Genomic DNA, 23,325 nt, shown 5'->3' on the forward strand with positions numbered 1-23,325 from the left:
CAGTCTGGCTTCTGATCTCATCACTCCACTGAAACTGCTCTCTCCAAAGTTAGCAATGGTGATTGACTGCCAGTGCTCATAGCTTTTCTCATTCCTCATCCTTTCTGACCTATCTGTGGCATCTAATACCAGTGATTACCCTCTCCTTGTAGAGACTCTCTCCTGTCTATGTTCTTGTGGTATTGCTGGCTTCAGGTTCACTTCCTAACTATCTGACCCTTCCTTTTCTCTCTCCTTTCCTGGCCCAACATCCATATCATGATCCCTAAATGTGGCTACATCTCAAGGTTCTGTTCTGTTCTCTTTCTCCATTACATTCTCTCTCTAAATAACCTTAGGAACTCCAGTGGATTTACCTAAAAATCTTTCTGCAGATGACTCATAGCTTGTTCTCTCTCACTTCAGTATTGCATCATTGACAGTCTATTAGACATTTCAAACTAGATGTCTCTGAGACATCTCAAATTCAACATTTCCAAAACTAAAAAGATAACAATCTTTCCCTCCAAAGCTATTGCTTTCCCATAATTCCCTATTTCTATCAAAGGCATCACCATCTTTCTAGGCTCCCAGGTTCATAAAATCTACATTACTAGGACTCTCCACTCTCCTTCATGCCACATATCCAATCAGTTGTTAAATCATGCTGATTCTTCTAAGAGCTCTCAGACGCAATCCCTTCTCTCCCCTCCTCACCTCCCACCTTAGTTTAGGCCATCATCACCTCTTGTCTAGGTTATCACAAAAGAGTCTCCTGACTGGTCTTCCCACTTCAAGTCTCTCATCACTCCATGCCATCTTGCCAAAGTGACTTTCCTTAAACACAGATTTGACTATATCACTCCCTTACCCAGTCAACTCCAATGGCTTCTTATTGCTGCTATTTAAAAAAAATACAAGCTCCTCTGTTTAGTTTTAAAAGTCCTTTATACCCAGCCTCAACCTTATTAGCAGGGGAAGAAAATAAATGAAAAAAGTGTTGAGTATAAATAATGTTTATATGGTAGAATCCTTTAAAAGTACCAGAACAGCAAACTCAAAGAATCTAACAAAACCTGGAATGTTTTCTTGGTTCAGTGGAGTGTAGGGGCTATGTTTTACATGTCATCACATGTGCTGTATATGCTAGAAACAAACAAACAAAAAAACAACGGACATGAGAGGAATGAACATTCAATTTCAGATTATAAATCACATCATTTCTCTTGACTTTTCCTTTTCTTATTAATTTTTATACAAATATAGGAATCTTTCCTGGTGTTCTTTACCTTCTCTTCATGAAGAATCACTAGACCTTTGAGAGGATTTCCCAGAGGTGCTACAGTCACAAAGGGATACCACACTCCCCTGGATGTCCTTGGAAATAAATCATAAAAGTCCACAAAGTGACCTCTGTTCTCAGACGTATTCATAAAATATAAAGAAACAGGATTGCATGTAACTACATAGAGAATATTTTCCTCATTTTCTGAAATAAAAAAAGGCATTGAGTTTAGGATACACAACGGGATTTATCACAATTCAATTCAGTTCAGTATAATTCAATTAAATAAGCATTTATTAAATACCTACTATATGTAAGGCTCTATATTAGGCACTGGGATAGAAAGTTAAAATAGAAAGTCTTTGCACTCAAAGGGTTTATATTCTATTGGGAGGGGTGGAGAAAAAAATAATATCCATACAGATACTTTCTAACTTCTCTATGAGGGTATCATTATCCTTCCCATCATGGAAGTTTGCATTCTGGAAATCATACTGTGTTGAATTCCTTTCCCTAACCTCAACCCTCTCACCCCCTCCAACTCCCTGAAATCACATAAGATACCAACTCTTGCAACTACCCCCTTCTGTTCATTCAAATTTGGTAGGAGGTCCAAGAGAAAATGAGGATTAGGAACATAGCGAAGGCCTCAGTAAATACTTCCTGAGGGATTCATTGAGCTGGACAAGGTCTTCAGAGGTGATCTATTCCCTTCCTTTTTAATGGAGATGGGACTACATGGAAGTCTTCCCAGTGAAATAAAAATGGATACTTTGAAAACACTAAATTCCACAACCTTCTTTTCTTTATTTGTATCCTAAATGTTTATTTCCTCTTGTTCTGCTCTCAAAGAAGAGAGATAATAGTAATTAACATTCTCTGTCTGATAACTTTTCATATATTTCTGAAGATATTTAGTTTTTTTCAACCAATTTTATTCAGAACAAATGATCTTAATGCATTGTTTTCTTTCTATGGACATCATTTTCCAAACTTCTAAGGCTTTCCTAAAAACTCTTCAAAATTGTCATCATTCTTTTACCAGTCTCCCAGTGATCTATTAGCTACATACCTGACTATGTTTCCTGTAACTCTAAAATGTCAGGAATTTTCTAATTCTTATAACAAAGACTATTGGAACTCTTGAGGAATGCAAACTGTATAGGAACACATATCATTAATCATGACCAACAATTCCTATTTAAATCACATTTTTAAGATTTCCAAAGTATGTCACACAAAATCTCTCAACTGATCCTTGGGAAAATCCTCTGAAGTCGGCACTATTCTTAAGGCAGTTTTTCAGATAAGGAAAATGAGGCCCAAAGACACAGTAACTTGTTCTAGACCAAAAAGCTATGAAGTATTTGAGGAAGGATCCAAACTGTAGTCTTCTTGACATCATGTCAAGCATTCTACCCACAATATCATGCTGCCTCCATAAATACACAATTTCTATAGTGCATACTATTCAAACTATAATGCATACTATAGTGCATAACAATAATGTATATGGTATTATATACTCCTGGTAGTGATTACAGACATAATCATGATAATGACACAGTAAAAATTCAGAATAAAGGTCATCTTGTAATATACATTTCAACAGAATGGCAGGAGAAAGGGAGCAGTGAATAGGAGAACATGTAAAAATTAGGGAAATCTCAAGATTTTTTATGTCTGTCATGAAATATGTGTTCAATACAAATATCTTAAGCATGACACAAGTAAGTACTATTATCAGGTAATATTCTAGTTAATAAAGTACTCCAGAGACTTGTTTTCAGGTTTAACAACTAGAAACTGCCTACAAAAGGAAAGAACAGTATCAAATTAATGAATTATGACCCTATTTAGTACTTCTGTTCTTAAGACAACTGATTCAAGAAAGGCCTTATAGAGAGGATGAGTCTGGACATCTGGAATGAAAGAGTTGTGGGCACCAAAATGCATTTGCAGTTAATAAACACTGGTAATAGAAGAAAAAAAGGAAAAATACACACAATTCATTTTGGCAATAAGACAGAAAGGCCACACCAGACATGAGTTCGTCTATAGAGCTGATATACACAGCAGGCATATTTCATAGGATTACAGATTTAAAGTCAGAAGGAACCTCAGAAACCACTGAAGCTAATGTCCTTATTTTGCAGTTCAGAACACTGAGAAACAGTAAGACTAAGTAACTTGCCTGAAATTAAAGAGACAGAAAGTGCCAAACTAGAAATTGAAACTCAGGTCCTCTGGTTCTAAATACAGCACTCTTTCCAACTCACCAATATAACAAACATGCTGACTGTTAATAAATGTAATAAAATATATCAAGATGAGTACAATTTTTTTTTTAAAAAAGTCATCAACAAAACTTATACAGTTATTAGGTAACAGCTATGAAGCAGAACTGCTCAAAGTTCTGGAAGCCTACTTCATGTCTGTACTTTAAAGGGGAAATGTAGATATAACCACATCTTTCCCTCTGTTTCCAAAGATTAAATCTTCTTATTAACATACATGGGATTCTCCTCTGTATCACTATCATTACAAAAATATGAAAATAACTACTGGTTTCCTTCAAGCTTTACTTCTTTTCATCCCATCATCATCCATCTTGCTTGAGTCTACCATTTCTATTAGTACTCAAAGACTCATTAAATTTCAGAAATTAGATTTGAGAACTTAGAAAACATCTAGTTCAATTCCTTTACTTGATGTGTATGAGGAAACTGAGACAGGGGAAACAAAATGATTTTCCCATGTTTATATAAAAAGTTAGTGCAGCACAGACTAGACAGCAGGTCTCTCAACCTTCAGGATAGTGGTCTTAATTCTAATTAGAGGAGTTTACTTTAAAAATAAAGTTTGACATCAGATGGTATCTATATAATATAGCTTCAGATATTTGCACCTATTTGCTTACATACAGCGGTTAGCACATGATAAATGCTTAATAAACACCTGATGACTGGCTAATATGTCCTCCAAAATAAGGTACAAAATAAAACAACGCCCTATATCTTACAAAAATAAATAACAGCATGCCATCATATATGTCAGATAAACAATGAAAACTCAGAATAACACTCTCAAAGAGAAGTATTTTTATTTGTGTATCTGTCATGTCATAATGACAAAACTGTGATAATTCTGTAACTGACTTCAGATCTTTCTCTAACTTTATGTTTAGTGTCCACTAACTTAGGAACATGGCTCCCCATGGGCTAAAGTATAGCCTATGACTGAAGTAATTTAGATTCCTAGTAACCTCAGCAAATGGGAACCTTGGTCTCTTTATAGCTCATAAGTCTATTATCTCCAGCCTGAAGTCTAAATTCTGAGAATTCACGCCCTCCTATCCCTACCCCGCCCCCACTGCCCCCCCCCCCCCCCAAATGTCTCCTCTTTTCTACTCCAGGCAGGTCTTGCCTTCAGGCTTCATGCTATCACCAAAATGGAATCACAGCCTAGGAATCCAATGTTTCTCCTTTTTGTTTTTCTATTTTTGGCAAATGCCTGAGCGTATTGGACTTCATGCTACAATTGTAATGAAAAACAGACACACACACATATTCAGCAGTGCTTATGTGGCTCTCATACAATCACGTTGCTAGGCTGATTTAGAAAATTAGTTTTAAAATACATTTAACTGGGAAGTAAAATATGACCATAATTAAACCTATCACATGGTGCTTGACCTTTACAGGACGATTTTTATACAAATCTCTTTTTGAAAAGGCACATGACGGTGAACGTAAAAAGGGAAATTACAGGAACAAAGTAACATACCTTGTGCTACACCAACATCACAGACAAAGTTAACTTCATCCATTGGCAATTTCCAAGAAGCACACTCTTCAGTAAAAGTTAGGGTCCTTCCTTCATTTCTCTCTAAAGGATATTCTTGGAAGTTTAAATGCACTGGACCCTATTAACAAAGAGTTAAGTAATTTAGTTGATGATAATTTTCAACCAACAATTACTAGAAAATTTAAGGGCCTTCCAGCCTACCTAAGCAATTCATAGTCAAACATTTGATTCCTGAAATCATGGTTTGCTTCTGCCCTGAGGTAATTAGATCTGGATGACACACCATGACCAAATATAGGAACCATGAACACAGACCCAATAAACAAGAAGTTTACGTATTTATACTCTGAAAATAACTAATCTAGCATAAAGTACTTAATTCGTGGCAATCTGAGAATCCTCAATTATGAAGTTTGAGTAGTCTACCAATGAGACAAATATCAACGAGGTGATTGTCCAAGTAAAGAAGACCCTACTATCCAAATGCTCCTGGGTGCCTGAAAGGTTTTTCAAACTCTAGCTCTTGATTATCCCCATTCCACAATGCTCGAAAGGAGTTAAATTTATTCTAGAAACCAGCAAGTGTCAGCAAGTGTCTCTAGAAAATAGAATCATGTTTGAGGATATGGAGCATACTTGCTGAAGTACATGGAAACACAATGCTGTAGTCAAGATTAAAGTAATTTTGAAAGTTGTTTTGATTTTTCCACAGAAAATAGGCAGATATTATATAACTAAGTTTTAATGAGGAAATAATAGAAAAATTAACCTTTATGTCAATAAGATGAGTTTCTGCTGGACTCAAAAGTTTTTGCATTCCATTTTTTGTTTGACTGATTGTCCAGTAGCCCATGAATGTCTGCTCTGGCAGTGGTAACCTATCAAGTAAAATTTGAAAAGTAAACGTGTGAGAGTTTGGAAGCTAAAGAAAAGAACACTTTAATCAATTACCATCTGACAAGATCAATTTTCAATAAGTATTTTCCTAAGTGTACACTGAAATAACTTCCCTGGTGAGACATTGCATTACTAGAATGAAATTACATACATACTATAAAAAGGAAGAAAAATAAATTCTTCCATTGCAGAAATTAAAAAAGGAATAGCCTGCTCTATTTACAAACAAGGGACAAATATGAACAGTTTGCAGTTTGATATTTTTCTTCAGTTATCAAAACTAGTAAAATTTGCCTCAACTTTATTTCTCTGGTTTAAAAGAACACTCAGTATTTCTGAGTTCTATACAAAGAGGCTGATTAATCCAGAAAAACTGAAGAGTGTACTAGATTTTCAAATTTCAGGCAAAATATTTAGATTCCATACCTAACTCTGATCCCTTTTGGAACAGTAGTCTCAGCAGTACAATATCCTCCTTCTCCTCATAACACTGGCATTTATATTGTGTATTAGGATATGCTTTGCACTTTACAAATATCTTCTTTTACCCTCACAATAATTTTGGGAGATAAGAAGTATTATTATCCCTATTTTGCAGTTGAGAAAACTAAGGGAGGAAGAGGTTAAGTGACCTGCCTAGGGACACACAGCTAGTATATGAGATTGGATTTGTCCTTGGGGTTTTTTTTTGACTCCCAGTCTAGTGCTCTATCCATTTTTGCTACAGTGCTAAAGGCTCAATATAGACAAAGTTGTGGAAAAGAAATTATTTATTTACTTGTGAGTTAGTGATCTCGTCAATAGCACCGAAAAAAACCCAAACTACCTCTTCTATGGATCTTTTAATAACAGGAAACAAACACTAACTAAATTTTAAAAGGTTTACTGAAAAATGTACACACTGATATTCATTGAAATGGGTATTTAAAATGAGTGCTGGGATTCTTTTTTTTTTTTCTGAGTTGATTCCATTACGGTTGATTTTTTTTTTATTAATTTATTTACTTAAGTTTTCCACATTCATTTCCACCAAATTTTCAGTTCCAAATTTTCTCCCCATTTCTCCTCTCCCTGCACCCCAAAATGTTGAGCATTCTAATTACCCCTGTCACCAATCTGCCCTCCCTTCTAACATCCCTCCCTTCCCTTATCCCCATCTTCTCTTTTGTCCTGTAGGGCAAGATAAATTTCTATATCCCATTACCTGTATTTCTTATTTCCTAGTTGTATGCAAGAACAATGCCCAACAGTTGTTTCTAAAACTTTGAGTTCCAACTTCTCTTCCTCCCTCCCTCCCCACCCATCCCCATTGGGAAGGCAAGCAATTCAATATAGGTCATATCTGTGTAGTTTTGCAAATGACTTCCATAATAGTCATGTTGTGTAAGACTAACTATATTTCCCCTCATCCTATCCTGCCCCCCATTTCTTCTATTCTCTCTTTTGACCTTGCCCCTCCCCAAGAGTGTTGACTTCTAATTGCTCCCTCCTTCCATCATCCCCCTCCACCCTGCTTATCCCCTTCTCCCCCACTTTCCTGTATTGTAAGATAGGATTTTATACCAAAATGAGTGTGCATTTTATTCCTTCCTTGAGTTGAATGTGATGAGAGTAATTTTCATGTTTTCTCTCTCACCTCCCCCCTTTCTCCCTCCACAGAAAAGTCTTTTACTTGCCTCTTTTATGAGAGATAATTTGCCCCATTTCATTTAGCCCTTTCTCCTCAAAATATATTCCTCTCTCATCCCTTAATTTCATTTTTTAGATATAATCCCATCCTATTCAACTCACCCTGTACTCTCTGTCTCTCTCTATGTATGTGTGTATGTATGTATGTGTGTGTATGTGTGTGTGTGTGTATGTAATCCCACCAACTACCCAGATACTGAAAAAAAGGTTTCAAGTTACAAATATTGTCTTTCCATGTAGGAATGTAAATAGTTCAACTTTACTAAGTCCCTTATGACTTCTCTTTCCTGTTTACCTTTTCATGCTTCTCTTGATTCTTGTGTTTGAAAGTCAAATTTTCTTTTCAGATATGGTCTTTTCATCAAGAATGCTTGAAAGTCCTCTATTTCATTGAATGACCCTTTTTTCCCCTGAAGTATTATACTCAGTTTTGCCAAGTAGGTGATTCTTGGTTTTAGTCCTAGTTCCTTTGACTTCTGGAATATCATATTCCATGCCCTTCAATCCCTTAATGCAGAAGCTGCTAGATCTTGTGTTATCCTGATTGTATTTCCACAATACTCAAATTGTTTCTTTCCAGTTGCTTGCAATATTTTCTCCTGACCTGGGAATTCTGGAATTTGGCTACAATGTGCCTAGGAGTCTCTCTTTTTGGATCTCTTTCAGGAGGTGACTGGTGGATTCTTTCGATATTTATTTTGCCCCCTGGTTCTAGAATCTCAGGGCAGTTTTCCTTGATAATTTCATGAAAGATGATATCTAGGTTCTTTTTTTGGTCATAGCTTTCAGGTAGTCCCATAATTTTAAAATTGTCTCTCCTGGACCTATTCTCCAGGTCAGTTGTTTTTCCAATGAGACATTTCACATTAGCTTCCATTTTTTCTTTTGGTTTTGTTTTCTGATTTCTTGGTTTCTCATAAAGTCATTAGCCTCCATCTGTTCCATTCTAATTTTTAAAGAACTATTTTCTTCAGTGAGCTTTTGAACCTCCTTTTCCATTTGGCTAATTCTGCTTTTGAAAGCATTCTTCTCCTCATTGGCTTGTTGAACCTCTTTTGCCAATTGAGTTAGGCTAGTTTTCAATGTGTTATTTTCTTCAGCATTTTTTTGGGTCTCCTTTAGCAAGTTGTTGACCCGCTTTTCATGATTTTCTTACATCTCTCTCATTTCTCTTCCCAATTTTACCTCCACCTCTCTTACTTGATTTTCAAAATCCTTTTTGAGCTCTTCCATGGCCTGAGACCATTAAATATTTATTTTGGATGTTTGGGATATAGAAGCCTTGACTTTTATGTCTTTCCCTGATGGTAAGCATTGTTCTTCCTCATCTGAAAGGATGGGAGAAGATATCTGTTCACCAAGAAAGTAACCTTCTATAGTCTTTTTTTCCCCCTTTTTTTGGCATTTTCCCAACCAGTTACTTGACTTTTGGGTCCTTGGTCAAGAGTAGAGTATACTCTGGGGGTCTGTAAGATCTCAGTTCCTTCAAGGTGGTACAATCAAGTGTGTACACTGGTCTGGGAGCAAGTAGAAATTTTTGTGCCCAGAATCTGAGTATTAATAGAGTTTCCTCTTCACAACCACCTAGCCTCCAGTTATGCCAAGTCAGCACTGGGGGCTGAGATTCAGTGAAGCTGCAGGGGCAGGGCCGCCATTCATTGTGAGATAAAGATCAGGTGCTCAAATCCTCTAGGAGTATTAGATGGGGGCAGGGCCTCTATACAGGGCTGAGGTAAGAATCAGCAGCTCAGGGCCCCCAGAGGTTTTATGATCTAACAATGAATGTGGGCTGCTGTAGGGGCTGCTGTGGAAGCTGCTGCAGCCTGCCCGATGTGGCAGATGCTGCCACCTGAGGCTGGAGCTATGGGAAAGACCTTCTCCCTTCTTGGCCAGCTGAAAAAACCCTGTCACTGACCTTTGGTGCCTGTGGGTTGAGGGATCTTCCAACCGCTGCTACTGTGACTGGGGATTTCGCCCCTGTGGCCTGCTGGTGTCCTCCTCCCAGAGCCGCACTGCATGGCCAAAGTTGGTCAGGTGCAACAGACGTTTCCCATAGGCCTTCCAGGTCACCCTGGACTGGAAGTCTCCTCCACTCTGTTGTTCTGTGGCTTCTGCTGCTCTAGAGTTTGTTGAGAGTCTTTCTTTACAGGTCTTTTATGAGTTGTGGGGATTGAGCTAGTATATGTGCATCTTTCTACTCCGCCATCTTGGCTCTGCCCTGAGTGCTCAGATTCTTAAAATACTAGATATACCTATTATACATACATATATATATATGTATGTATACACACACATATATGTTCATATGTCTGTGTGTGTATATATATACACATGTGTATATATATACACATATGCGTATATATATACACACATGCATATTAAAATTTGCTCTACAGTAAAAGACACTCAAATTTTGTTTTTCCATATGTAAAGTGAGCTCCAACAGCTAAAATAAAGCTTGGACACTTTTTTGTCTAGAAATGACTGAAAAAATGCAATTCTAATTAAATCTGCGTATAATATTACTATGCTCTTCCCTTTACCAGTGAAAATATTTTGAATAAGAAGAATGAAAATAATAAAAAGAATGTTCCAATACTCTAATTTATTTCATATGACCTGAATCTCTCATCAGAATATATATATTATCAATAGGAAAGAAAAACTAGTCTTTTCACCAACTATCCAAAAATAAATTGTTCATTTGTTTATAACTCTTTGTAAATATTCATCACAATTTTGTTATTGTGATTAGGCCACCCACTCTCCTCTGCTCCACTCCTCTATGAGAAGTGAAGGAATAGTGCCAGATTTACTATTTCTGCATTCTCTTTGAAATATTATACACATGTCTCTGTAGCTTAAGAAGTTCATCAGCCCTAAGCCTTTCTTTATATTCCTAATGCTTAGTACAGGGCCAGGCACATAGTAGGTGCTTTATAAATGTTAGTTGACTGACAGATTATGGAAAGGCTTATTACCAGTAGCTTGGCTATTTGGTGATGAATTTTTTGGCCATGGCAAGTGATGAACCAACGAAAAAAGTAAATATATTACAGTGACTACATATCACTTCCACTGATGCAGTTATGGTGGTAGGTAAGATATCCAAGGATGCTAAGAATCATGGAATTTTTAGACTATCTATAAACATTACCTTACCTATTGGTATTCTAAATGAGAAATCCTTTTCCAGCAAGTAATGAATCAGAGACCTTGGTTTAAAGAGTATCTTTACTACTAAATCTAGGCCTCAAATTCCTCATATGTGAGGGAGTTGGAATAGAGAACCTCGAAGGTTACTTCCATATCAAAACCTGTGGCTTTGATTAATATAATACAGGAAGAATTGAGTTATATCAATCTCAGCACTTTTAGTATAAATCATGCAAAATCAATCAACAAGCTCATTGTCTCCTTCATGCCTGGCATTGTGCTAGGAGCCAAGAATGCACAAACAAGAAGGAAGGAGTTCTTGCCCTTGAGGAGCTTCTATTCTACTGGGGAAGGTCACACGAACATGTTCGCACAAAATATATGGTAAAAAAAAAAAAGGAAATGTTCAGGATCATTAAAAACAGTGTATAGTTTCCCACAGGCACCAGCCCAGCCTACTCTCCTCTTCTTTTTCAATTTTAGTTCTAATTCACAATATCTATACCCAGAATCTTTCCAACCTACATGTACCATTCTACCATCACCCAACTCTGTGCAGCAGACTAGTCTCCATGGTTCAGATGTTCTCTCTGCTCACTTCCATGTCTTAAGAACGTCTGCAAGATGAGGATGGAATATCTCCCAGTCATTGTGGGCAAAGAGTGCAAAGGCACAGAAAGGGATGATGAAAAGTTGAGTTCAAGTAACAGCTAATAAAACAGTTGGGTTAAAATTTACATTGTTTTGGGTGGTGTAGTGGAGAAACACTGGGCTTGGAATCAAGAAGATATACATTCAAATCCTGTCTCAGACACACTAGTCCTATGACTCCAGGTAAGTCACTCAACTGTAAAATGGAGATAATAACAGCACTTATTTCCCAGAGTTGTACCAGCCATTTCTGTCTCCTCTCCTCTCCAATTTGAAGCTTCCCCTTCGTCTTTTCCTAAGACTATCTTGCTTTCTTGTGTTTGTAACCCTGGTGCTTAGCACACTGCTTGACACATGGTAATTGTTTAATAAAGGCATTTCATCTCTTTACTTATTAGCCTAATGACATCACATTAAGAGTTGGTCCTAAAACACATTTTAAATATTTTATGAGTATGAAAGAAACATGACATACTAGGAAAAAACATAGCTTTGGAGTCATACAGTTTATGTTACAATAATGGCCCTACAATTTATCTCTGATCTTGGAGAAGTAAACTCTCTGGTCCTCAGTTTCCTCATCTGGAAAACAAGGGGATTGGATCATATGATCCTTTCTAGCTCTAAATCTATGATTTTACCTTAGCTATTGCAAATGTCAAAAGTAATCTAAGGTGAGATTCTTATTCTCTATAGCTAGTACCAGCTGGGAAGGCTGCTTTTCATGACCTGTTTAAAAAATCTTGTTGGTCTCTGTCATGATTTTAAAATCATGGAAATTACAGATTGCTACAGGCATCTAAAAATAATTTGGGCAAGTTGTTAGATTGGAATAGCAGAGTACATTCAAAGACTAAAGAGAGAGTCCGGAACCACTTGATGAGGAAGCATTGTTGGCAGCAACTGTTGGATCACAAAGACACATAGATGTTCATGATACTTTAGAAACTAACTCCACCCTTCTCTGCTGCAAAAGAGATTCAAAGCCAGCCAAAGTGCCACTTCAGGAGCCAAAGACAGATTATGCAAAGATGTTTACCACATGGGGGGCTGCAGAAGTCTCTATGTTGTTTTTATTAAAAGCTCCCCCATCAACATGAGGGGCTTTGGCTGTCATCATCTCTTCCCACTTCTGGTAAGTAGGCTGATGAGAAGAGGAACTTTCTCAGGGACCAAAACAATTATTTTGTGGTGGGCAACCAGTATGGGATTTATAATATAGTCACCACTAATTCAGGCTAACTCCAAACTGATTACCTTGATGTGAAATACTCTAAATTCCACTGAAATCTTATCTGCATCTAATCAGACTGAATTTTTTTATACCCATGGAATTAAAAATAATAACTAATTTCTATGGCTTTAAAACCTTGTCACTTGTTTTATTTCACTCTGCCAAAAGTCTTTACAGGAATAAGTCTGGCTTTGATTTTCCAGGGAGGAGGAAGATGAAACTTAGAAACTATAAATAGTACAACTTTTCATCTTCAGTGTCATTCACGATCCATATCTCATAAAACTATGAGGCACTTGATCTGTCACAGCCTCCAATTTCTATGCTGTGATGTTTCTTATCCTTTGTGGAAATCTTAATCAAAAGCTGGAGGACAAATGAAACCCTTAAACAAAAGAAAAGTGAACAGCTATATGATGACATAAGTACAATCACTGAGCTAGGTTAAAGAAAAAAAGAAAAATTGTCTTTTCTAAATGTACATGCAATATTCTAAACTGCTGTCTATGAACAGACACCACAACAAAGAAGGGTCCATAATCTAAATGACATATGATGGATGTGTCTAAGTTTGTTTCCATAAAAAGAAGTGATTTTAGATTTTGGGAGTGTGTTCTGGCAAATTTCTGTTTTTCTCTGGATATTTGCCAGAGTTGTTTCTATGTGATAATGGAAATATTTGAAAAAGGTTTATATCTTTTTGTGGGTATTATGAATTTCAAAGTTATTGTCATAGCTGTTATTATTAATTTATTTAAATATCTTTCAGTGTAAGAATTACTAGCTTTCATGAAAACCCAATGGAACTCTTTAGGAAAAAGGACAGAGCCTCAAAAATTCCCTACTGAGTGCCATCTTGGAGAGGAAAGCTAAAAATGTCCAGTTCAACAGCTCTCCTAAGATTTCATGATTTTCCATACTTCCACACTTCTCATACGAGGATCATTTGTGGCATGCATGGAACAAATATTTGTTAAGTGCCTAATATGTAGGGGAAAAAACTGATACTAGACATTGTGGGAGACACAAAGTTTAGGAAAGACGTGGTCTTGTGGAGCCTCCATGAGAGGGTAGAGAGAGTGAGAGAGAGAGGCTGAATGGCACAGTGGAGCGCTGGACTTGGAGACAGCTCAGACCAAGGTCAAATGCTGTTTCACTTATGAGCCGTCTGACTGTAGACAAGTCACAAAGCAATGACAACAAGAATAGCAGAAGCACTGACGCAGCACTTGAAGGTCTGCAGAGTACTCTGCATCCATCATCTCAACGGATCCCTACAACAGCCACTTTACAGAGGAGAAAACGAGGCTGATGCAGGTGAAGCGACTTGTCCAAAGCCACGCAGAGAGCGTCTGAGACAGGATTGGAATTCAGCTAACCACCGTGCCAACGAGCTCTCAGCCTCAGCTGCCTCCTGCAAAGTAGCGATAACAGCTGCACCCTTTACACAGGGCTGTTAGAGAGCATGATTAAAATAGATGTCAGACCTTAAAGAGCTATATAAATGAGCATGATGATGCTAATGTCACATAGATAATCATAATATATGCTATATTCTCATACAGTGTATATCACTACATAATAACTTATTAGGTAAAACAATATTATGAGACCAAAAGGAAAGACTGTTACTGGTAAGAGTGTAGGAAGTACATCCAGCAAAGCTTTCATGCTAGACATGGCATTTGACATGGATGTGAATTCCCAAAGACCAATTCGCAATCTTTCCATTACTCCAAAATATTTGTTTATGGTGATCTTAGAAATGTAAAGCTGGAGGGATCGCAGAATATTTCTACTTCATTTCTTTCCTTCTGATTGGAGATATCCCTTAAAATCCACAGGATATGGATATCTTTTCCATTCTGAAGATTCCTCCTAAAAGGGAATTCCACCGCTCAGTTATCCTAATTAACTAACAATTCTTTTTAATGCTAACTCTAACCCCTAGTGTTGTTATGCAAGCCCACTTCTGTCCCTAGCAGAGGTTCCTACAAATATTTACAGGGCACTTTCTGGGTGTAAAGCTCTGAGCTAGGTCCCTGTAGAGGAATATGAAGATGAATAGTCCCTCTGTCATCATGCATCTTGAATTTTAGGAACCTAGTCACTTGAAACTGCTGACTAGATCTTCTTTTTATCTTTTCTTACCCAAATTCAATAATTTCAAACTCAGTCACACAAATCAACGATTTTGGAGCTAGAAGGGGGTTTAGTTATCTAATTCACTTCCAATATTTTACAGAGGAGAAAACTAAAGCAATATTATCACATGACATTACCAATTGTACATTGTAGGGTTTCTTAAAGGGCGGATGGTGACTAGAACAATGGAGGCACTGACAGGATAAAATGTGATAAACTATCACATTCCAGTGTATGATGAAGTAAGGAAAAGATACACAAATCATTGACCTACATAATTTCCTTTTTGACTTGTAGAAGTCTTATATAGCACTGGATATCCTTTTTTGTTTTTTTGCTTTTTTTGCCAAGCACGTTATAATATAGCTAATGGTAGAAAAAATAACTTTAAAACTGTTCCATAATATAACACATGAATGGAAAGTAAAGAAGATAAAGAGGAAAAAAATACAAGAAATATAACCAAACCCAATAACATATCCCTTTGCCATTAGCAATGAATCCTGAATATTTCTCAAAAGTAAAATCTTAGAAACAGAGAATATCAGAGCTCAAATGCTCTCATTATATAGATGAGGAAACTAAAGGCTGGAGTTGAAATGATTTGTCTAGTCACATTCCCAGTTAATGGCAGAGCCCAACTCAATCTCCTGATTCCACCTTCAATGTTCTTTCCACTACAAAAAATTGCAATTCTATGAAGTGAAAGTGAAGGCAAGAATAAAAAGGGAAACTCAAAATGTTAAAGTTGCATATTAATTTTACAGGTTTACTTGAAAAAACTAAGGTGTATGGAAAACTTATTACAAGGGGAAAAGGGGTACTGTTCAGACATCAATGCAGACATACAAGAAACAGTACGGTATAAACAGACAGTATGTTTATTAAGTATGCTAGGCCACTGTCAAACTCCAAGGATACAAATGCAAGTAAGAGAGAAGCTGCCCTCAAGGACCTTGCATTTTAAGGGGAAAAGAACATATAAAAAAGTATAGGAAAGGAGGCATGAATAAGGAAGCCTACCCTGGAGAAGAGGAATGTGAAGGATCTGTGGGGCTCATCCTGAAATAATGTCCTAGGCAGGGAGTCCTCAACCAGGAGAGCAGGGTTTCAGGGTGGACATTTCCTCAGGGCAGTAAGGCAGATGATATGAAGGAGTACAAAAAGTATGGCGAGTACAGCAGAAAGACAATGCTAGATTTTCACCAGGTAGATATGAGTTGGAACCCTAGCTCTGTGCTTAATTACCTATGTGTTCTTTAAGCATGCCCTTTCAACTCACTGGCCTTATTTTCCTCATTTGTAAAATAAAGAGTTTGGGCTAGACAACCGCTGAGGTCCCTCCCAGTTCTAACTTCATGATCTTGTCATTATACCTGCAGAAAACAGTGAAATAAAAAATAAAACAAAAACAACAAACCCTTGAAAGTACAAAAGAGAGTAGGCAACAAAACTACCTGAACACTTCCCCCTAAATGAGGACAAATAGAAATCCAATATATGGTCCTATTTTGGAAGAAAAAAAAACCCAGTGGAATTCCTCCAAAGAGGGAAGTTGAACTGAAGTGTTATAATGGATGGCTCCATTACAAAGAGTAAACAGTCTCTGTCTAATGAAAAGTAACTGCAATTAATACTACAACTGAGGAAATCAATTTTAAACAAATACCTCTTTAAAAAAAGTACTTGGGACAAATGAAGCTAGTATAAGACGTACAGGGTGGCACTGTTGGCTGTGAGGGGTGTGTTCTATAATGGAGCAAAGAAGTATAAAAATTAGCTAAATTCTGTGCTATAGCACATACGTAAAAGTTGTGATGAGAAAATAAAACTATTCACTGTGAAAAGAAATATGAAAACCCAGGAGGGGAGGCACCTTCTTTGTGAACATTTTTTTTTTTTAAAGTTTGAAGGTCTGTTTGCCAAATTATCTAGTGAATTGTGTTTTCTCCACAAAGACTTGGGGGCTGAGTGTTTATGCCTAAATGGGCCTGAAGTCGTAAGTGCTTGGGAATATATTCATGCTGCAAGGATTAACAATAGCTCTGCTCGAGGAAGAAATTAAAGATATCTATAGTCATATAAAAAATGCTCTAAATCACTATCAATTAGAGAAATGCAAATCAAAACAACTCTGAGGTACTGCATCACACCTACCACACTGGCTAACATGACAAAACAGGAGGACGATAAATGTTGGAGAAGATGTGGAAGAGTTGGAACACTAGTTCATTGTTGGTGGAGCTGTGAGCTGATCCAACCTTTCTGGAGAGCAGTTTGGAACTATGCCCAAAGGGCTACAAAAATGTTACATCCTCCGACCCAGCAATATCGCTTCTAGGACTGTATCCCAAAGAGATCATAAAAATGAGAAAGGGTATCACATGTACAAAAATATTTATAGCAGCTCTCTTTATGGTGGCCAAAACCTGGAAATCAAGGGGATGCCCATCAATGGGGAATGGTTGAATAAATTATGGTATATGAATGTAATGGAATACTATTGCACCATAAGAAATGATGAACAGGAAGACTTCAGAGAGGCCTGGAAGGACTTATATGATCTGATGCTGAGTGAAAGGAGCAGAACCAGGAGAACTTTGTGCACAGCAATGACCACAGTGTGCAATGACATTTTTCTAGTAGACTTAGAACTTCATTGCAATGCAAGGACTTAAAAAAATCCCAATAGTCTTTTAAGGCAAAATGCCTTCCATACCCAGAGAAAGAACTACGGAATTCAATCACAGATTGTAGCAGATCATTTTCTTTTGTATTATGTTTTGCTTTGTTTTATGATTTCTCCCATTCATTTTAATTCTTCTATGCAACATGACTAAGGTGAAAATGTATTTAATAGGAATGCGTGTGTAGAACCTATATAAAATTGCATGCCGTCTCAGGGAGGGAGGGGGGATATGGGGGAAGGAAAGGGAGGGAGGGAAAGAAAAAATCTAGTTTGTGGAACACTGAAAATAAATAAATAAATAAATTTAAAAAACAAACAAACAAACAAAATGACAATTGCTGTGCTCAAGCCAACTTCCCAAATGAAGTGGTTCTCAGGAGAGTTCACTTTAAGGAGAAAGTTTCCAGTGGCTCAACTGGAAGAATCTAAATGGTGACAAGTTTTCTTCAAAGGCTGGAAAGAAGAGATGAAGAGTCCAGAAAAAGCCCTAGCATTGGGATCATAGAGGATGTAGCAAAGAAAGGCAGGAAGAGCCAGTACTATGCTTTACTACATGATTTCATCTTTCCATCTCCAGCACCTAATACAGTGCTTTCAACATACTAGGATCTTCATCACAAAATTGAAAATGAATGCTCTGTAATCGCAAATAAAGAGAATTAATTTTATTAAGACTGTATGTGAAGCAGTGGCCATGTCAAGAGTTGTGTGTCAAGTGAGTGTGAAAAGAATATTGAACTTTATTCTTTAGCAGTGTACTGTCAGTCTTCATACTACTTTACAGAATCTTATGGTCCCCCAGACATCTCCAGAGGTTCTGGAAACAAATGAATTATCACACTATATAAAATTTGTGTCTGTTATATTTACCATTTATATTTACTGCTCCTGAGACCATTAATAGGGCAAGAAAAGCAACATGGAAGGTTTTAACAATGTCACAAAGTGGGAAACGCATTCTTGTTCTGTGTTACAGCTTACGATGGAAAGTGCTTCCCATTCCCAGAGAAATAGTGGAAAGAGGACTAGAAATGGAATAGAGAGACAGGGTTCAAGCCTCAGCTTGTGTAACTTTGGGAAAATTATGTCTGTCTCTCTATTGGACATCTTAAACTGGATGTAGACATCATAAGCTCAATACATTCAAAAATGAATTCATCTTTCCCTGCAAAGCCTTCCCTGGTCCAAGCTTCCTTAGTTCTTAAAATTAATTTATTTGTTTCCAGTTCTCTACAATCACTTCCATAAGTCTTAGATTTTCTTCTCCTTTCTCCCCTCTCCCTCTCTGGGATGGCATGCAATCTTATATAGGTTCTACACATATATTCTTATTATACACATTAGTCATTTTGCATAGAAGAATCAAAATGAATGGGAGAAACCATGAGAAAAACCTAAAAAAAACATAACACAAAAGAAAATATTCTGCTTCATTCTGCGTTCTAATTCCATAGTTCTTTCCCTGGATGTAGATGGTATTTTGCCTCAAGAGTCCTTTGGGAATGTTTTAGGTCCTTGCATTGCTGTGAAGGGCTAAGTCTTCCAGAAACAGTCCTCACTGTGGCTGATACCATGTACAATAATCTCCTGGTTCCATTCATCTCACTCAGCATCAGCTCATATAAATCTTTCCAGGCCTCTCTGAAGTCTTCCTGCTCATCATTTCTCATAGCACAATAGTATAGTATTCCATTACATTCATATACCACAACTTGTTCAGCCATTCCCCAATTGATGGGCATCCCTTTGATTTCCAGTTCTTGGCTACCACAAAGAGCAAGCTTCCTTATTATGGGGAGGGTACCACCATCCTCCCAGTCACTAAGGTTCAAAATCTAAATGTCATCTTTGACTCTTCCCTTTCTCTCATCCTCCATATCCAATCAATTCTGCCTTCTCAACCTTTTTTGCATATTCCCTCTTCTCTTTTCTAACTCTCATGCTTGGACTATTGCAATAGCCTTCTGGTTGGTCTCCCTGACTCAAGTCTCTATCCATTCTTGTTCCTCCTCCAATCAGCTGTCATTCTGATCTTTCTAAAGCCAAAGTCTGATCATGTCAACAACCTCCCCCTTCCTCAATGTAATCAATTCCAGTGCCTTCCTATTGCATCTAAAATCCTCTTTGTCTTACAAAGCCTTATATACCCTGGGTCCTTTCTTTCTCTCCAGAGTTCTGAACCATCATCCCCCCACCACACACTCTGCATTCCAGTGACACTGAAGCACTTCCAAACTCAGTGCATTTCAGCAGCTGTCCTCCTCACCTGCCTCAGCTTTCCTGGCTTCCTTCTTGTCTCACTCAGTCTGACCTTCCAGGAGGGCCTTCCTTTTGTATTTGCTATTGTTCAGCTGTTTCTGCCTCATGGAGACTCAGACTGCCTCCAAAGTGCCTGCTGCTTCTTTGCTTCCTGCTCGGACACCCAGGCAAGCTGCGATGGCAAACGTGACACGGAGGAGGTTGGTTGTTTTTAGTTACAACTGAGACAAGGCAATGGCCAATGAAAAGGTAAATTAATAGTCATGATAATAATAGCTAGTATTTAAAGAGTACTTTGAGGTTTTCAGAGTCCTTTACATGTTATCTCAATGAATTAACAAAGTCCGAGTCTCCCTCAAGGAACAGTTTGGAGGAAAGGGAATATCCTGACAAGGCAGGAATTCTGGGCAGGGAAGTAGGAATTAATATAATTCTCATCATGGATAGATGTTTTACTTAATACCCATGAAGCTTCTTTTGGCATACCTCATGTGCCAATGAGGTTAAACTGTCCAGAGTACTGGACACTTATGCCTAACTTCTGAAGATGTACGAAGGCATGGCTGGAATTACTGGAGGAAAGATAAAGTTGCCAATATCATACATATTTCTATGTAGATCTGTATTCATTTTTTGGGAGCGATTTTTAAGCTGCCTACATTTAAGGCTCTCTACCTACACATTGTAGAATTTGGATGCATTTAATTGAAAAGTTTTGGTTTTCTTCAATTCAGTCTATTGTTTATCAAAGTTCTGGTAAAAACCAGACCCTATGTTGATACTGCTCCTGCTGCTGCTACTACGAGCAGCTAGCTAGCATTGACGTAGTATTTTCAGGTTTGCAAAGATTTTACAAACATCTCATTTTATCTTCACAACAGCTCTTCGAGCTAGGTGCTATTATTATCCCCCACATTGTGGATGAGGAAACTAAGGCTGAGACCAATTGACTTGGCTGACATCCCAAGGTGCCAGGGTCCCAAGTATCTGAGGCTGATTTGTAACTCAGGTCTTCCTGTTCCAGGTATCTAGATGGCACAGTTGACAGAGCACTAGGTCAAGAGTCAGGTACTTAGCACAATACTTGTTACAAAGAAGGTACAAAAAAAATAAAAGGGAAATGCAAAGTCATTTCTAGAAAAGGGTGGTGGAAGTACTAACACATGGTAGGATCAGAAAAGGCCTTTTGTAAGAGGAAACACCCAGGCTAAGCCTTGAAGGGTGCTGGGGATTTCAAGAGGCTAAGGCAAAGAGGGAATGCATGCCAGGCATGGTGGACAGTCTAAGCAAAGTCACAGAGTGGGAGACAAGGTTGGACAGAGGGACTGTTAGCAAGTAGACCAGTTTTGCTGGACAGAGTGAAGGTGGAAGGGAAGAAAACAAACATGGTACCCATCACAAAGTAAGCCTTACTAAGTGTTTTTTGATAAGAGTCATGGGAAATGCCTGGGGAACTTTGTGAACTGTTTTAAATACCAAACTAAGGAATCTGTATTTTACAACTAAGAACTGTTCATGCTTTATCAGGGAAGTAACATGGTCAGACTTGTGCTTCATGGATATCAATTTGGCAGATGTGTGACTGAGAGGAGAGGCTAGAACTTGGAAGTCTGATTAAGAGACTGTTGTAAGGATTTAGGATAAAAAATACTATCCACCTCCAGAGAAAGAATTGAATGTATATTAAAGCATACCTTTTCACTTTCTCTATTTTTCTTGTTTTTTTGGGAGGGGATATCTATGTTTTCTTTTGTAACAAGGCTAATATGGAAATATATTTTGCATGACTTCACAAGTATAATCTATATCAAATTGCTTACCTTTTTGAGGAGGAGAGGGAAGGAAGTTGTGAATTTGGAATTCAAAATGTCAAAAAGTGAATGTTAAAAATTGTATTTACATGGAATTGAGAAAAAATAAATTTAAAAAAATTTAAAGAGGCTGTTGGAAGAGTTCAAGGGAGAGGGAAAGGTGTTGAGGTCCTGCACAAGGGTTGTGGCCACGTGAGTGGAAAGAGGGGGAAGAATATGAGAAGTACAGAGGTGGTAGACTCAGAAAGATAAGGAGGAGGCATAAAACTGAGGATGCTTTCAAGGCAGCAGATCTAGCTGAATAGAAGAACTGTTGTAGCCTTAGCAGAAATAAAGAAAGGGGAGGTATGGTTAGGTTGGGTTTACTGGGAAAAATAGTCAGTTCTGTTTTGGACATATTCAATTTTAGATTTTGATGATGCAAGATTAGAGATCAGGAGAGAGGTAAGGGCTGGATATTTAAATAGGTAGACTAGTTTTACTGGATACTCTGATTCTTCCCACTATTTAGTTCCTACTTTCCCCAATTTGTATTTACTGCGTGCGTGCGTGCGTGCGTGCGTGCGTGTGTGTGTGTGTGTGTGTGTGTGTGTGTGTACACATCCCCCCATATATGTATACATGGTGATTTCCATTAAAACATCCTTCTTAAGAGCAGAGACAGCATCTACCTAAGCACTGTACCTGGCATACATTAAGCACTTGATAAACGCTTGTTGACTGATTCAGCTGAACTGGTTAACTATTGGCTTAAGATTCTGAATAGTCTGAGTTGAAGCCAGAGCAGGGATAATGAAAAAGGAAAGCAGAAGTGGGGTGAAGTGAATGGAATTCATGAAGATACTGAAGGACATGTTCAAGATGAGTGAAGGAGAAGAAAAGATGGATATATAGTTATCCCTTCCACATCATGAGGCTTAGGGGTACAGCACTCCTACAAGCTGGAAAATCAATGCATTTGCATCTCCCTTCATATCAGAGAAGAAGTCTGAATTATTTTGCTATTAAATGATAAACTATGCTGACATTATACAATGCTATACATATATTTTATACATTTCTAAACTTTTTCTATGTCATTTGCAGGCCTTTATGTGTTGTCTGCAGCTTCCGCAAAACTCCTCCAAAATTCCCATTTAATTTCTTATGGCTACCTGGGATATATTGAAACTGCAGTGGGGAAAGTCATGATGTAGAAGGGAAAACTTTGTCATGATGTGGAAAGGATAACTCTGTGTACACACACACATACATCTCAGGTCACTGAACCCAGATGAATCACCATCAACAGACCAGGAGAGATACGGAGTATACTCATAAGGAATGGGATATGGAACAAAGGAGACTAAAAAGGAAAAGCTGGATATATGAGAGAAATGAGAAAAATCTATGGCATTGTGAGATCAATGATGAGACCAGACCTGTGGTACAGTGGAAAGAGTGCTGGATTTGTAATCTGAGGGTCCACGATCAAATCCCTTGTGTGACCCTGGGCAAGTTTTGTTATCCATGAAATAAAGAGACTGGATGTGATGACCTCTGAGTGCTGAGTCCTATGATCCAATAAGGTGGGGTGAATGGGCAGGTTAAAGACGCTGGGAAGGTGGATGAAGTAAGAGGCGAGGCTTTGGAAATCAAGCAGAAAGTGAATGACAACAGACATCTGTGCACTTACTCATGGCTAATACAGGGGCCTCTACACAGGCGCAGTTATTATTTTCAT

General features: G+C 37.8%; 1 protein-coding gene across 2 annotated transcripts in view; it reads right to left on the reverse strand.

The window, feature by feature from the left end:
- Positions 1 to 23,325, reverse strand: part of VWA8 (von Willebrand factor A domain containing 8) — a 442,786-nt gene that overhangs the window by 157,015 nt on the left and 262,446 nt on the right. For both annotated transcript variants that reach the window (XM_072617119.1, XM_072617120.1), the window contains 3 exons: positions 5,841 to 5,949; positions 5,051 to 5,189; positions 1,269 to 1,468 (listed from right to left, as the gene is read on the reverse strand). In XM_072617119.1, coding sequence (XP_072473220.1) covers positions 1,269 to 1,468; positions 5,051 to 5,189; positions 5,841 to 5,949 — 448 coding nt within the window. The remainder of the gene's footprint in view (positions 1 to 1,268; positions 1,469 to 5,050; positions 5,190 to 5,840; positions 5,950 to 23,325) is intronic.

The sequence above is a fragment of the Notamacropus eugenii genome, chromosome 6 (genome assembly GCF_028372415.1).
Source record: "Notamacropus eugenii isolate mMacEug1 chromosome 6, mMacEug1.pri_v2, whole genome shotgun sequence".
Taxonomy (NCBI): domain Eukaryota; kingdom Metazoa; phylum Chordata; class Mammalia; order Diprotodontia; family Macropodidae; genus Notamacropus; species Notamacropus eugenii.